Genomic DNA, 15149 nt, shown 5'->3' on the forward strand with positions numbered 1-15149 from the left:
TTCAAGAAAATGAATAAGAAAAAGATACCAAGAAGTTTCCTTCCTTAATGCTCTCTTCAAATGCATAGCTCTATATTTTTATGTAAATGATAAACCTTTGTCTCTCTCTCTCTCTCTCTCTCTCTCTCTCTCTCTCTCTCTCTCTCTCTCTCTCACACACACACACACACACACACACACACACACACACAGCTGAAGCAATTTCTATAAAAATAAATAAGGAGTAAACAGAGACATTGTTTTAACAGTATGCTCAATAATTGACAGAAAAAGCATGGGCAAGATAAAAGGCAGTAGCAGAGCATGCGCAGTACAGATTCCCTTGCTCTAGTGGTGGAATTGTGCTAGGCCGGCAAATAACCGGCTGAGTTTGTGCGCATGCGTAATAGACCGAGAAACGGCCGGCGAGAAAGAAATATAGAACGGAGACGTATGCTGTGTACGCATGCGCTGTTGAACGTAGTTTTGGAAATGAAAGGCGTAAGCTATATGGCGGGACGATTAAACTGCTAAGTAAGTCTGGCTTTGCTTTGTGTGTGGTAGGAAGCGGGCATCGTTAGGGATAAGGAGCTACTATAGGTCCGTCCTCGGGCATGCGATATGGGATACTCTGTGCGTAGTACGGTATCAGTTTGGATTCCTTTTTCCTATTTGCATTTTTGAAACTGCGTTTGAAAAGCAGTCTGCATGTTCTCAGAAGCCCTTGGTTCTTTGATCTGTACAGAGCCTTGGTGGCGCAACAGACTAAAGTGCTGTTAAGTAGCACCAGCTGCCTGCAATTACTGTAAGTTCAAATCTCACCAGGCTCAAGGTTGACTCAGCCTTCCATCCTTTCGAGGTAAGTAAAATGAGGACCTGGTTTGTGGGGGCAATAAGCTGACTTTATATAAAAAAAGAATACCGCTTAGGGGGCCTGAAAGCCCTACTAAGCAGATATGTACAAAAGTATGAAGGCTATTGCTTAACGCATTGTAAGCCGCCCTTAGTTCCCAGAGAAGGGTGGCATATAAATCGAACCAATAAATAAATAAAATCTTGAACTTTATTAAGGCAGTTTCATATTTCATAACATTAAAAATAATACAATCTTATAAGAATGAGGTCATCGAATATTTTTATTGGACAGAGTCTTACAAAAAGCAGAGAGTGGCCATTGGAAAATGTTGCTCTGCTGGCATAATCATGATTATGCTGGCATCCAAAGGCATATTATTGTTAAAAAACAGCATTGTTAAGAAAGCATATTGGACCGAGCTTTTTTCAATTAAATGCCAGGTTAATGGTGCCGCTATAAGACTCACATTTTATTGTAATGCACATTTTATTGCAGCATGTGCAGGATGCACATTTCAAGAATGGTTAACAGTAATGAGTGTAATGAAATTGGCAATAAGTAACATATAAATAGAGTGCAGAAACCAAACCATATGATGAAAAAAAATAAGCCACATCAACCTGGCTCCTCGCATGATTTCCTTAATGTAATGTAGTTAGACGCCTGTTGTGATATAAAGAGATTTGTCTACACTTTGTTACCCTTAGTAGAAACAGCTTAATGAGAGGTGTATTTGATTGTGTAAGAATCTGTTTCAGGAAGTGGTGAACTTTCTACTATTAGTGACATAGGTAGAACCTGAACGGTGCTATGTCAGGAATGCTGCCATTGGTTTCTAAACTAGGTTCCTGGATTGTATGTGGTATTTGGGTTCTTAAAATAGGCTTTCAAAGACTGAATTTGTTTCACACTTCCTGCTTGCTCTTTTTTTCAAATCAACAGAGCCAAAGATGAGACGATCAGCAGCTCCAAGTCAACTTTTGGGGCATTCAGCCAAAAAGCCAAGATTCATACCTCCAGGAAAAATCCTGCAGAAAACATCTGAATATGTTGATCCAGAAATTAAAACAGATGAGGTAATATTAAAAGAGGAGAAGATTACAAAGACATTAACATTACTAATGTGAACAACTCATAGAAACTCAAATTCTCTTTCATACAAAAAGTTTCTCCACACTGAATATTAGATATCAGGAGCATGTGTATCTTTTTATTATACATTTTGTTTGGTTTGGAGATTGTAGCTTACACATATTGCTTAATCACCACAGTTAGCCATCTCAGAAATATCCTGACCTAGCAGAAATTTGCCCTTGTAGGTGGAGTTTAGGCAACAAAACTCCAATATGGTCTTCAACAAAAAAGAATTAGCTTATTACGTAGCAAAAACCAATTTAGTTCATATGCTGTTTCAAAGGGAAGATATACAAATTACCCAATCCTATGGTATTTCCTCCATCATGAATTCATTTGTATTCTTACACGTTTCTCAGACATTCTGTTTCTCTATTTAATCAGGATGCATTGTGGAAGACTATAAAAATGGGTCTAGCTTCATTCCCTTTGATATCAGTTGCTGTCCAGAAGTTGGAGGCATAACGTCTAAATTTTTTTTCTGTGAAGACTTCTCACAGAAGTCACATCTTAAGTCACATCTTAAGATGCACCTCTGGAAATGTGTGTTTCCTGCCATGTGGTGGTTGACTGTAATGTTCATCTGGTAGGTGTCAAGAACTGTTTCCAGAGATCTTCCTATATTTATTTAAATTGGCGTGTCTTCATATGAGGTTCTCTTCCCTTTGAGAATGTACTCTTAAAGGATATGGCTTTAATATTTAAGAGTCATCAGGCAGGAGAGGCACATATTTATTTTGAAGTTGTTGCAAGAATATTCCACAATAGATATATATTCTGTTTTATAGGTGTGTGAGAGACAATTGTGTAGCTCAACTTCCGTAAACGTTTGTTCTACAACTTCTGGCTTTCATTCTTCTGTAACACTAAAATCTAAGGAAGAAGAATTGCCCTCTGAAAACAAGAATACGGTGATTGGGCATTTGAAATCTGGAATGAAATCGCTGTGCAGAACAATAGGTAGGAATATGCATGCTTTAATGTAAAGCAGAGTAGCTTTTGAAATATCTTCTGAAGGAAAGCTGTAGAAACTGAGCAACATTGGCTTCAGGACAGCTGTATCTCAGGGTTGTGATGGCAAAGTTTTCACTCTTCAGAATAAGGTAAGTTTACTTGTGCTGTACTTATATACAAACAAATAGTTGCTGTCTAAAATATCCGCAGGACTGTGTGATAAAATTATATATACAGTATGTGGGGTTATATATATCAATATTTTCTTACTGCAAGTACCAGATGCCTCCAAATTTGCTGTGGAAACAAGAATGGTTGCTACTGAAACAGAACATGGGTTAATAGAGATATCAGTAATTTGGGAGGTGATAAGAATTGTTGGAGTATTGTTATTGTGATATATGCAATCTTTGTATTAAAAGCATCAGCAAAATGTTCTGGCCTCAAGTGCTATCACGAGGTGGACAGAATGCTTCCTCTTTGCAAAGCCATCCATTTCCCCCCCTCCCATTTTATGTGCAAGATCTCGGCCATTTAGGAAAAGGAAAAAAATGAGTGCTTTTGTGCATCTGGTTTATTGAAAAGATAAGAAAATAAGTATAGAGCAGGGGTCCCCAACCCCCGCTCTGTGGATTGGCACTGGTCCTCAGCATGCCAGCAACCGGTCTGCACAAACAAGCGCAGCCCCATCCACGGGATGCAAAATCACACCCCCTCTGGTCTGCAGAAAAATCCAAAAGGTTTGGGGCTGCTAGCGTATAGAGTACATGATTGCCTTATTGTCAGAGGAAAAAAAATAGAGTCTACAAAGAAAGATATGAAAAAGAATATCTGTATTCTGTATATATAATGGGTCAAAAAAAGTGCTGCAATAAAGAATGCACAATTCATATTATTAACCAAGAGATAGTATTTCTCATTGCAAAAAAAGATTATGACTCAGAATCCAAGTCACTGATGTAGCTAATTATTCAGTTGCCGCCTCCATTTGATTGTTGGCCTATCATCATGATGCAATAAGGAAGGGAACAAGGAAATCCTTCAGCTAGCTCTTTCTAATGTTTTCTTAGTTCAGCTAAGACTGGGCAGCCTAGCAACATCCTGGAAAAGTAACTATATAAACCTGGAAGCTAGCTATAAACAGCTGAAACAACCTGCAGCTAGTTATGTGTCAAGATTCATTCACTTTTAAAATACTTTTCAAGTACCCCAAGTGGATGTTTCCTCCTTAGTATTAATTTTGTTTCATAGAATTCTTCCAGGAATATCTTTTTTTTTTTATTGAAAAGTTTTTAAAAAATTTTTACACATATTTTCCCTTCCCCCCTCCTGCCCCAACCCTCCCCCCCCCCCCCCGACTTCCCAGAGCAAATACAGGGTATAGCATTTAACAAACATATAAAAAAAACCATGAGCTAACTGTCTAGGGATTTATCTCCCTTTTACACTTTAACTCCCCTTGTTCATATCTAAATATAACTATTTAAACCAATTATTGCTTAAAAGTAATCAATCCAACTTCGTTCTTGTCGGTTCTTCAATAATAAGCAAGTCTTCTTTCTTCCAGCATCATACAATCAGAGCCCAATTACAATTAACCATCACATCTCCAACCCTTACATATATTAACACATTAGCAAAATATTTTAACCAATCTCAAATAAAATATATTGTAAAAACCTTATTTTTACTTTTATCATTAGATATATCTTTTATCATTAGACTGCAGCTCAGATTTCTCCTGTGTCGGATTTATTTATTAGAAATATAAAATGAACTACTTTTCAAACTCAGGCATTTAGTTTGCTGAAGGTTGCAAGCCTTCAGTCACTTAAGCCCTGCTCAGATATTCAGGATCTAAAAGACTTGACAATTGAATGTTCTGGGTAACACCCTCCATCCCTTTTCAGGAAGCATTACTTCCATGTTATCTGAATAAAAGCCTAAAGACATACAGTATGCAAATATACGTTATGTCTGCCAATGATCATACTGAATTTGTGATTGCCTGCAAGTAGTTGACAATGTCTGTGTGATGTTGGTGAGCCTTAATTGAAGCATTCGTGGTGAATATCCTTAGTTAAGTAACCCCTAATTGGGGTTCTACACTGAAAGGATTTCACTTGATTAAAAACAATCAGATTTACTTACGAATGGATATGCTTTGCGTTGTCTGAATTGTAAAACATTTCATACATTCCAGTTCTTCATACCATCAAAGGATTATTCAACCATTTAATCTACAGGGTTTTATGTATGCATTAGAAGCTGCACAGCTAGGGTAAATTGTTAGATTTGGGAAACTATATTGCAGTGTTTTATAGACAAGGAGCAAAACTTCTAAGACCATTATTTTGGAGGAGGAAAAGATACATCAATTGAAAAAATAATAAGATTATTTTCCTCCAGTATCTATGATACAGAGAAAATATTTTCTACTTTGTATTGTGATAGCATTGACCTTTTTCCTAAATATAAAATAGATTCTTCCAGGCTTGCTGTTTGCACTGTCTATTTAGAATTGTTCTATTTTCTGTGTTTGCTGTAAGAATTGCTTTGAGAAGTTGTCCTTTAAAGGAGACATTTGATTGGTGAGATAATTTTGCTGATTTCCTTTGTTTTAATATTTCTGTTCATTGGATTTATCACCAATGCAGCCATGGATCTTGAAACAATGAGCAGATATACTAGTCCAGTGAATCTGGCTGTGTTTCCACATCTCACAGGTGCTCTTGGCCATAGGCATGTTTTCAACAGCTTAGTTCTTTGTTTATGAAGTGATATCCACCAAGCTTTGAGTTGTGTTCATCTGCTGAATTTCAAATTTGCTTTTGTGATCTTGTCTTCTTTAAATGTCAGTATTTGTCAATCACTTTTTTACCTTTGAAATCTTACATTGAATTCAATTTGTTTCATTCTGATAAACATTACTCAATCTTATCTTAGAAAGCTAAAACAACAACAACAAACAACAATAATAACATAAATGGTTGGAGCTAACAATAACTACCATAATGTAGAGTTTGCCCTTCAAATACAGTATAAAAGGTACTTCAATAATCAAAATTGTAAGAATTTGAATATCCTAACAGACATACTTTGTTTATTGTCATTCAGATGCCATTTATTCCACATTATTCCATATTTTACCTTTCTTCAAAACAGGTTAGGATTTGCATCATGATGTGATATGATATAATATAATTTCAATACATCAGTGACATAAGATGATGATATAAATTGGTCCAGGTTTTATTTGGTACAATTATGTTCTACTTTTTTTCCTAAGGAGCTCAACAGTTTAAATCTCATCCCTTTGCTTTTTCTCATTTGATCCTCAGGCTTTGTCTTAGTCTGTAATAGATAGATGTCATTGGATAAGATGGATTTGAACTTTACGTTTAATGTTTTTAATTATATTTCAGAAATACGTTAATGCACTGCATGAATATATAATTTGATTATAGTTCTCTAAAATGGTTGCATATTTTCCTAGACTTGTGCTGCAGTTGTAAAAGGCAGCCGCATGTTTCTACGAGAAGGTATAGCAGCTTCAAAGAGTTGCTGATAAATGCTGCGTTATGCAAGATGATAGTGGACTCTAGTAAAATGTAAATATATGTCTAACTGCTACCCATGAATAATAATAAGTGAATAAAATAGTTTTCTAATATTTTTAAAGAAGCACATGCTCAACAGAACCAGGACATGAATAAGTGGAAAATGGGCTGCTCATCTTTACAGCTGGAGTTTGTAGTTATATATTAAATTTTTGTTCACATTTTCAGAATTATGTAAGTCTTTTAAGATTCTGCTTTCATTTGCCTGAATTTAAGTAAAAATAATACTCCTTATAAAAGAGAAATAAAATTCATAAAGATAAAATGAAGGGAAGATGTTTCCATAAAGATGACTGGCTATTAATGTTTTTTTTAAAATCTCTATATGGATAGATTATTCACCCTTGATATAAATAAAACTACATCTAAAGTTGTAGATGTAGGTGGGTTAGAGATTTTTAGACCTTGATTCAAGCTAGAGCTTTCTATGTATAGTCCTTAAATTAAAAAAAAATAACAAGGAAAAAAAAACATTGATCGGTAAGAAAATTATTCTAAAACCTATATTTGGATAATATAGCTTTCAGGAGCAGATTTCTGACTTTTCCAGGACCGTTTCTCAGATCTGTTATGGAAAAAAATGTTATTTCATGTTAATTGCTATGGGACTTGTGTTTGATCATGAAGTCTTAAAAAGAAACTCTGAGAAGAGGCAGGCAATTTACCGGTAATTGTATTCCATTATACACAGGAAGATTTTATGTTCTACCTCAATTAAGCTATAACATAACTTATTTGGTTTTCACCCAATATTGTAAGTTGTGTGAATGTAGTCATTTGATCAGGAACTTGAAAATAAAAAATATAAAATATTATAAATATTTGAATATTGTAATATAATATATATTATAAAATATTGATTACTTTAGCTGAATCAAGCCAGCCATGACTTGGTAAACTATGATTAAACAAACCATGACTTACGTTGTGGGATCCTAGTGAATGCTTTTCTTATAGAAAGGAATAACTTTTGTCTGTTTGTTACAACAACCAATTAAGTAGAGTAAGCCAGGAGGTAATGACTTTAATCCTAGAGTGGATCGCCTGTTTTTAAGGCCATCAGAGTGCCCTGTTCCTATCTTTATATAACTTCCCTGAGAAGCAGGGAATATTTTGTGATTTGGAGATAAAAGTAAAGATGGACCTGAGGTTTAATTTGATTCCTATATTCCTGACGGGTTACAAAAATAGTTTGAAGTGATGTGTAAGCATAATACTCCTCAGGACTGTGCTCCATACATAAAGTAGAACTGTGATCAGTGACGGTTATGTGATAAAAAAATTGACGAATTCTTAACACCTGCTCTTATATTACAAGCTGGTAAATTGACAGAATGATTGAATTTCTTATCACGAGAGTATTATTGCAGCGTTTCCCAAGCTAGCATCCTTCATGTCTGCAGCAACTTGCATCAATCCTAGCTCCTTCCTGCTTGGATAGGATGGCTCTTTTTTTAGCCTAGCTCATTTGAAGGTCATTAGAAGGACAACCAGAATCTTGACTGAAGATTGTCCTTAAGATGCACCTCTGGAAATGTGTGTTTCCTGCCATGTGGTTGACTGTAATGAGTTTCACATTTACAACTGCAGCTGTAAGGCGGGGACCCTGTTTTCCACTTATTCCTGTCTCTGTTCTGTGGAGTATCTGCCTCTTTAAAAAGTGTGTGCGTGCATAAAGCCAAAGCCACACTGCAAAGTGCTGGGGAAGCTTAGCTTTGCTGCGAAGCCCGACCCTGAGTGAAACCTAACTAGCTAGGCAATCTGCAATTCCTGATTGACAGCAGGACTAGCATTATGCAAATGGAGCCTGAGAGAAGAGCCGCTGGGGAACAGAACCGTGATCTGGGGGCTCTGTTAGGGATCTCTCTACACACGCCTCCTCAAAATCCAGTCGTCTTGCTTGTTGTTGGTTTTCCTTTCTCCTTTTTGCAGAGGTGGTACAGCTTAATAACCAATAAATGCCTCCCTTTCCCCATAAAAAAAGTTGTCCTTTTCTTAAGCATGAATAAATCCAGTCTTCTATGCAGTTCCTTTTTTTTCTATCAGCAAAAGAGATGTATGTGTGTAAGCTCGTAAACTCAGGATGAATTGGGTAATATTTGGCAGGGTAACGTGCTAATCTTTAAACCTTTATATTTTCAATCCTGTTTAAATGTAGGGGTTTTTTGGCACAAAAGTGTCTGTGCGTGCGCACTACCCCCCTCTTCTCTTCTCCTTCAGTCTGAAGCCTTATGTAGGTCAGGCTTGGCTTAACCAGATTTCACGAACCTGCGTCAGCTTAAGCTGAAGGAATTTTAATAAACCCTCCCCTGTAGGCGTGGGCCTAAATGAGACAAGCCTAGTTAAGCCTGATCTTTCTTCTGTTTGTGAAAAAGAGCTGAGCAGAGCTAGGATCTGTGTGGTGGTTTCAGGAACTGCTTATTCTTCAGGCTGGAGAGGACGATGGTTGGGAAGGCCAGATCCTCGAATTTCACTTTGTCTGAAAAGCTTGATCTGCTGAAACTTGTCAAGCCATACGTTAATATTCTCGAGGAACACACCAACAAACATTCAGTCATAGTGGAAAAAAACAAATGCTGGGACATCATAGCTGATAACTACAATGCCATTGGAGTTGACCGCCCTCCTCGCACTGCCCAGGGCCTGCGCACACTATACAAAAGGCTCAAGGAATATGCCAAGCAAGAACTCTTACAGCAAAAGGAGACCCTTTGTGACTACAAAAGCTACATCTCTGAACCGACTAAGAAAGTTGTGGAAATGATCCCTCAGATTTCCACTGTGTGTTTGAGAGAGAGGAATAATCTGCCATGGTAAGTTGCCTTTTATGCTGGGCTTGGTTGGCCAACTTGAGCATCTTCCAGCCCTTGTTTGAGCTAAATGCTTTAAGCTTAGAAAAACTAAGAATGCTGCAATCCAAGTCGGCTTTTCAAAGCAGCCTTTCGAATTTGCAAAAACAGGGGTCGATTGGGCAGTTTAGCTTGCAGCTGTATTTCAAGGATCTTATTGTCAGACCCCTGGCAAGTGAGGGTTAAGAAAAAATCCAAGTGAAATAGGAGCTCCAACTTTTACCCCTCCCCTTTTAATAGGCATAGCATTCAAACATTGACCAAGCGAAGGGCTGTTCTACATTTAAGGTAGTATGGTACTGCAGTCATCTGCCTGCATACGGAAGCTGTTGCCTGTTTTGGATAAAATCTACATAAAGTCGAGTTGGAGAACAAAGGAGCTCACTCCTGCGTGTGCCCAGACAAGGATTATGTTAATCTCCCCTGGAGCAGAATACATTTTAAACTGCACTTGGACTTTTTAGATGATTTTACCTGCCGATTTTACTCTGCCTTTTAAAAATACAAAGTGGATTTCAAAACCATTTTTAGCCTTGTGAAGGCAGAATAAAGATAAAGTTGTAATTAAACTTAGGAAAAGAATGTGCCCAGGTTTACAAGGCTCAGGTTCAGGCAGATAAGGATGCTGCAGCTGCACAAAACCTTTTATTTTTAGGGCAGGCTCTTTTGTGCTTAATTGAATTGAAGCGTGTCTAGATTTGAGCCAGACATAGAACAGGCAATGCGTTTGACCTTTCTTGCAGGGCCTTTGATTTTACTCTTTTCTCTGCTGCAAGCTTCCCATGTCTGTCCTGGACCTTTGGATATTTTTTTAAAAAAAACCTTAAGGAAAAGCAAGATCTCTTTTCCTGGCTCCTATTGCTCCTATTTAAATTTATATCATTTATTGTGGTAAACAAATATAATAATCTTAAATGGAATGTCTGGAGAGACTGGCATGTATGGGCACGCTAGTCAGCCTTTGATTTTCCCTGCCTCCCTTTACTGCCCTGCCTCCGGTTACACTAAACAGTACTGTGCTCTAAATTGCTTCCACGGAAGACGCATGTCAAATAAAGATATGTCAATAACAGGTTCTTTTCATGTAAGAATTTTGTACCAGCTATGCTTACATGATATGATATATGACATAATCACATTATTATTTTTATTTCATTTTTATCCCAGCTTTTTTATCTAACTTAGGATGGCAAACATACCTAATACTCCTTCAAAAATGGTGTTTTGCAGTCCAGCACTTATAAACAAAAGTGTATTAAGTTCAATGGGGACAATATCTAAAAAAAACCCCCAAAAGCGGTAGTATTCTTGAGATATGAGACTTTCATATAATGATTATTCAGGCTGATATGTTTAAAATTGATTGGGCCAAACATCACTTCGATTGAAAGATGTTACTTAGTGAACCAGTAGAGTAGGTAGTATCTTGGTAACAGATTTGAGCTTGAGTACTAATGGCTAGAGTACCATTCTTGTTTAGTAATCTTGCTTAAATGCTGTGTAGCATCTAATATTAATTTTACAAAAAAAAAAAACCCACAATGATCAATTGCTTAAACATTCTTTTGAAATGCAATATAGATGATTATTGCAGTAGTTTAGTGTTACAGAATAATTTATCTGGAATATTAACCATTAGAAATGAGTATCATGATTCTAAATATGTTTTGTGAGGATAAATTTCAGTAAAATGAATTTATCTTTTATCCTTTCATGTAGATCTTTAAAATAAGGGGAAAATGCGAAAGATTTTTGTTTAAGAGAGAACTACAGACATAGCTAGCCACAAAGCTTTTGCCTTCTCAGCCACTTTGGTTTTATCTCTTTACCTTCCCATGGCTATGGTTCTTTGCAGCTGTAATTTGTGCATTGCCAGATACCATATTTATTTATGAAAAATACAACTGCTAAAATTAATGGGTCAGGAACTTGCCATGCAAGTAAAAAAAGGGGACATACCGTTTTCCCAGTTGAAAATTGTATGGAAGTTGCACTTTTTAAAATCCAAGATATTTTACTTTGCTTGGCAATGTTTATTGATGAGTATTAGCGGTTCAATTGGATATCAGCTGTTTTCATCCTTAATTAGATGCAACTCCAGTTTTTCTCAGTGGGTTGTATGCTACACAAGGTCATATGACTAATGCTCCATTGCTCACAGCTGCTGATTTGCTGTGATCAGAAACCTCTGCTTGGATTTTTTCATTTTGAATGTCCCGATGTGCACTTATACATGCAAATTCTGTTAAAATGATTGTAGCTTGCTTCCAAGAAAATGATGTTGACCAATATTCCTTACTTTAGTGTTAGGAATTTTATAGTAACCTTTCTGTAGAGGAATCAAATATACTTGCTATATATGATCTAGCTGAAGGAACAACTACGACTGCCATGCAATAATAATAGAAGATTGCTGAATAATCAATTATTCAATAATTTATTTAAAACAAATATTTCAAAGGGAGGACTTTTGAGTGGAGCAGCAATGACAGGAAGTGAAAATATATGTCTTCTTAGTTTTTGTCCAGGAAATCTTTCGTCCAACAATGAGGTTCTCACTACATCTTTAGATAAATCTATACTTTGTAGTGAAAACAGGAAGATCCTTTGGAGCTGGTAAATAATAAGCAGACGTGGATTAAATTATGTTATACCAAAATTGCTTTTATTTCAAAAAAATTGGTGCATGAACAGCTATGGCTTAAGGGCTGAATGTATAATTCTTCTCAAATTTACCAGTGACCAAAAGTGTTTTTAAAGGCATTTTAATTTTTTTTCTTCCTAGTGTTTTCCACTTAAAATAGATATGTTAATTTCCTGGAAAACTTTATATTCTTATTTTGTCTTCAATGAAGAGTAATTCCATGAAACAGGAAGGAAATGGACTGGAAATATAATGCCACCCATTCTAGCGTATTCAGTTTTTCACTGCTGCTATCTTTAATGTTTCTTAAGCTACTATATCAGGGGTGTCAAACTCAAGGCTTGGGGCTGGAACCGGCCCATGGGGTACTTAGATCTGGCCCATGGGACTGCCCTGGAAACAGTGAAGGACCAGCCCGCGGTGCTTCTGCTCCACTTTCTCAGGCAGAGGTTTGCAGGAGGCCGTGGCAGCTGAAAACGGAGCTCGGGAGCACCAGTCACCACAGGTGCTCCCGACATGAGTGACGTTGAGCTGCCCATGGCCAGGGAGACGGTCACGCTCCCCTGGCCACGGCCACTCTGCCGCCCTCCCCCCGAGACAACCCTGCAAGCAAGAACATAATTTGAGGGCCACATCAGGGTGCGCAAACAACCCTGATGCTGCCCTCAATGAAATCGAGTTTGACACCCCTGCACTATATGGTGAGAGGATGATTTTCCTGTCTCCTTCCCTTCCATCATCTTCTGGGAAGAGCAAGGTCATTCGCTGACTTACTGCTAGATTGGAAGATACTTGAAAGCTGCTCAGCTTTCCAAGTGCTCTTGTCAGTCCAGTTCCAGGTGAGCAACTGTCCCTGACATTCCTTTGCAGCGGTCACAGCACTGAGAGAAGGGAAGATTGGAACGAGTCCAAATAATAGTAACCTATGTGGACCTCTGGTTAATGATATTCAAGGTCCTTCTGACTAGTAAGCAATTTTGGACATGTGCAGTGCAGATATGGAAATAAATACTTTAAGACAGAGGAAAATAACCCGTGGCCCTCCAGAACTTGCTGAACTACAACTTGCAGCATGATTCACTATGGGCCATGTTACCTCTGCCTGCTAGGAGCTGTAATTCTGCAGCTTCCGAAAAGGCATAGACTTCTCGTCCATGTTTTCAGGACAAAGAATACTCAGGGCAGAAAGCCACCTTGAGAAGAGAATTATACAAACAAGAAGTATTCAAGATGTAATTGCTCCATATATTACTCTCTCTCTTTTTCTATTATCTTTCCTGGCAGCATGTATGCACATAAACAGTTGTGATGATTCTCCTTTTATCAAAGTACAAATAGGTCAGAGGTTGATTTAAAAAATTCATCTCCCTTGATTTGAGCTTAATTCTTGGTAATTATATAGACACCTGTATGTAGTTTTCTTAGTAAAAATGTAAGTTACAGTAGTATTTGCCATTGCCTTCTTGTGAAAAGTTTTCAGTTGCCCAGTCTAGCCTAAAGTCCTGGACTTTCCAAGTAGTCTTTTACTCAATTACCATGTTTGCCTATTTAGCTTTTATGGACCCAGTAATGTCAGTTAATGCTATTTTGTGTTCACAATCTTTTGTGGCTAGAGAAGACTCTGTTCTCTAATGCCTAAAATATTATTCTGTTTTAGTGCTACCCTGGTAAAAGAAACAGTTGCTACTACAAGTTCTCCTCAGCTAGTGTTGGAGCCCCATCCTGCTGCCATCACGCTGGAACTGGATCCAGAAGAAGAGGATGTTAAGCCACCACCTTCACTAATACTTGAATTGCAAGCACAGGATAACTTGGAACAAAGAGATCAGCAACATATGGTCCATGTCATGGAGAGATCTCCATCAACTTCCCTGTCTTCTGTGGATATAAGAATGCTATCTCCATCGCCTATCCCCAGGCGAGATGAGTTTTTTAGGCTCGAAAGTGGTGAACGATTTAGGCCAGCATGTGGAGGGTATGATCCACAAATGTTACAAATGCTAAAAGAAGAACATCACATAATTTTGGAAAATCAAAGGAAAATTGGGCTCTATATCCAAGAAAAAAGGGATGGGTTGAAAAGGAGACAGCAGCTGGAAGAAGAGCTTTTGAGAGCAAAAATTAAAGTAGAAAAATTAAAGGCAATACGATTACGTCGTGATCTTCCTGAATTCAACAGTCTTTGAATGTAAAGCAATTCTGCTGCATAAAACCGTGCTTATTCTGTGTTTGATTAGAAAAGATCAGTTACTTTATTTGGATGGATTGGAAGTGGAACGATAAAAGAATTTGTTTTTTTTTTTTAATTTTGGATTTCATTTATGTTTGCAAGAAATCAAAAGACAGTTTTCACTGGTTTTCCCAAATGTTCAGATCTCAAGGAAAATCTCATCTTAAGACTTAAAAAATAATCCTTTTTGAAATCATGTGATCTGTTAGTAAAAGCCGTTGTTGATTTATGAAACTATTGTAAAAATTCTGTTTAATTTTTTTTTTTTTTTTTTTTTTCTGGGAACAATTTTTAAGGACCCGTTTAAAATATTTATTTGTGGGTAAATAAATATATGCAAAGTGGAGAAAAAGACTGCTCATTTTTCCTTATTTTATAAGACAGTGGTAACTAGTATTTTAGTATGGCCTTATGCTATCAGGAAAAGCATGGATAGAAATATCTACAGTAGTGTGCACTTTCATGTTGAGCTGAACTGTTGAAATATGATTCTACAATATTTTAGAGTGTTATAATTCTGAAATCAGTAAACAGTTCAGAATAAAAATAATACCTTTGACACTTTCTTCTTGTTTTTATTAAACATTCTACAGTCCAGTTAAGAATCATGGCAGTCCAGAAGGGCAAGTAAAGGAATGTTGTATTAAATCTTTTTATATCTAGACAGCGCTCAGCATTTTCAGGGTTGGTTTATATCTGATTTCTGTGCATAGCTACCAGTGCATAATCCATCTGAATTATGGAGGGAGCTGTGGGTTATCATAACATGTCTTAAAAAGGATAAAGATTATTGTCATTTTGCTTGGGTGATCAGCTGATGTAATGTGGAATTAGTACACACAATACCTATTGAGAAATTATATATATATATATATATATTATA

General features: G+C 37.0%; 2 protein-coding genes across 2 annotated transcripts in view; both read left to right on the plus strand.

Annotated features, from left to right (window-relative positions):
- The first annotated feature begins 460 nt into the window (after positions 1 to 460).
- Positions 461 to 15149, plus strand: part of RAD54B (RAD54 homolog B) — a 43078-nt gene continuing 28389 nt past the window's right edge. Inside the window, exons 1-3 of the mRNA XM_070942122.1 lie at positions 461 to 513; positions 1778 to 1911; positions 2758 to 2929. Of these exons, the coding sequence (XP_070798223.1) occupies positions 1786 to 1911; positions 2758 to 2929 (298 nt within the window). The 5' untranslated portion in view covers positions 461 to 513; positions 1778 to 1785. The remainder of the gene's footprint in view (positions 514 to 1777; positions 1912 to 2757; positions 2930 to 15149) is intronic.
- Positions 8943 to 14305, plus strand: FSBP (fibrinogen silencer binding protein). The gene is made up of 2 exons (XM_070942123.1): positions 8943 to 9356; positions 13694 to 14305. Exons 1-2 carry the CDS (start codon positions 8986 to 8988, stop codon positions 14220 to 14222), a joined length of 900 nt encoding a protein of 299 aa, XP_070798224.1. The 5' UTR covers positions 8943 to 8985; the 3' UTR covers positions 14223 to 14305.

The sequence above is a fragment of the Pituophis catenifer genome, unplaced genomic scaffold, assembly GCF_029215685.1.
Source record: "Pituophis catenifer annectens isolate HBS135680 unplaced genomic scaffold, rPitCat1.0.hap2 SCAF_3, whole genome shotgun sequence".
Taxonomy (NCBI): domain Eukaryota; kingdom Metazoa; phylum Chordata; class Lepidosauria; order Squamata; family Colubridae; genus Pituophis; species Pituophis catenifer.

What these genes read in the sequence shown, in the direction of transcription:
- FSBP (XM_070942123.1), top strand. Translation starts at nt 8,986, where the DNA reads ATGGTTGGGAAGGCCAGATCCTCGAATTTCACTTTGTCTGAAAAGCTT. An exon ending in GAGAGGAATAATCTGCCATG is followed by an intron (nt 9,357 to 13,693) that starts GTAAGTTGCCTT and finishes ATTCTGTTTTAG; the next exon opens with TGCTACCCTGGTAAAAGAAA.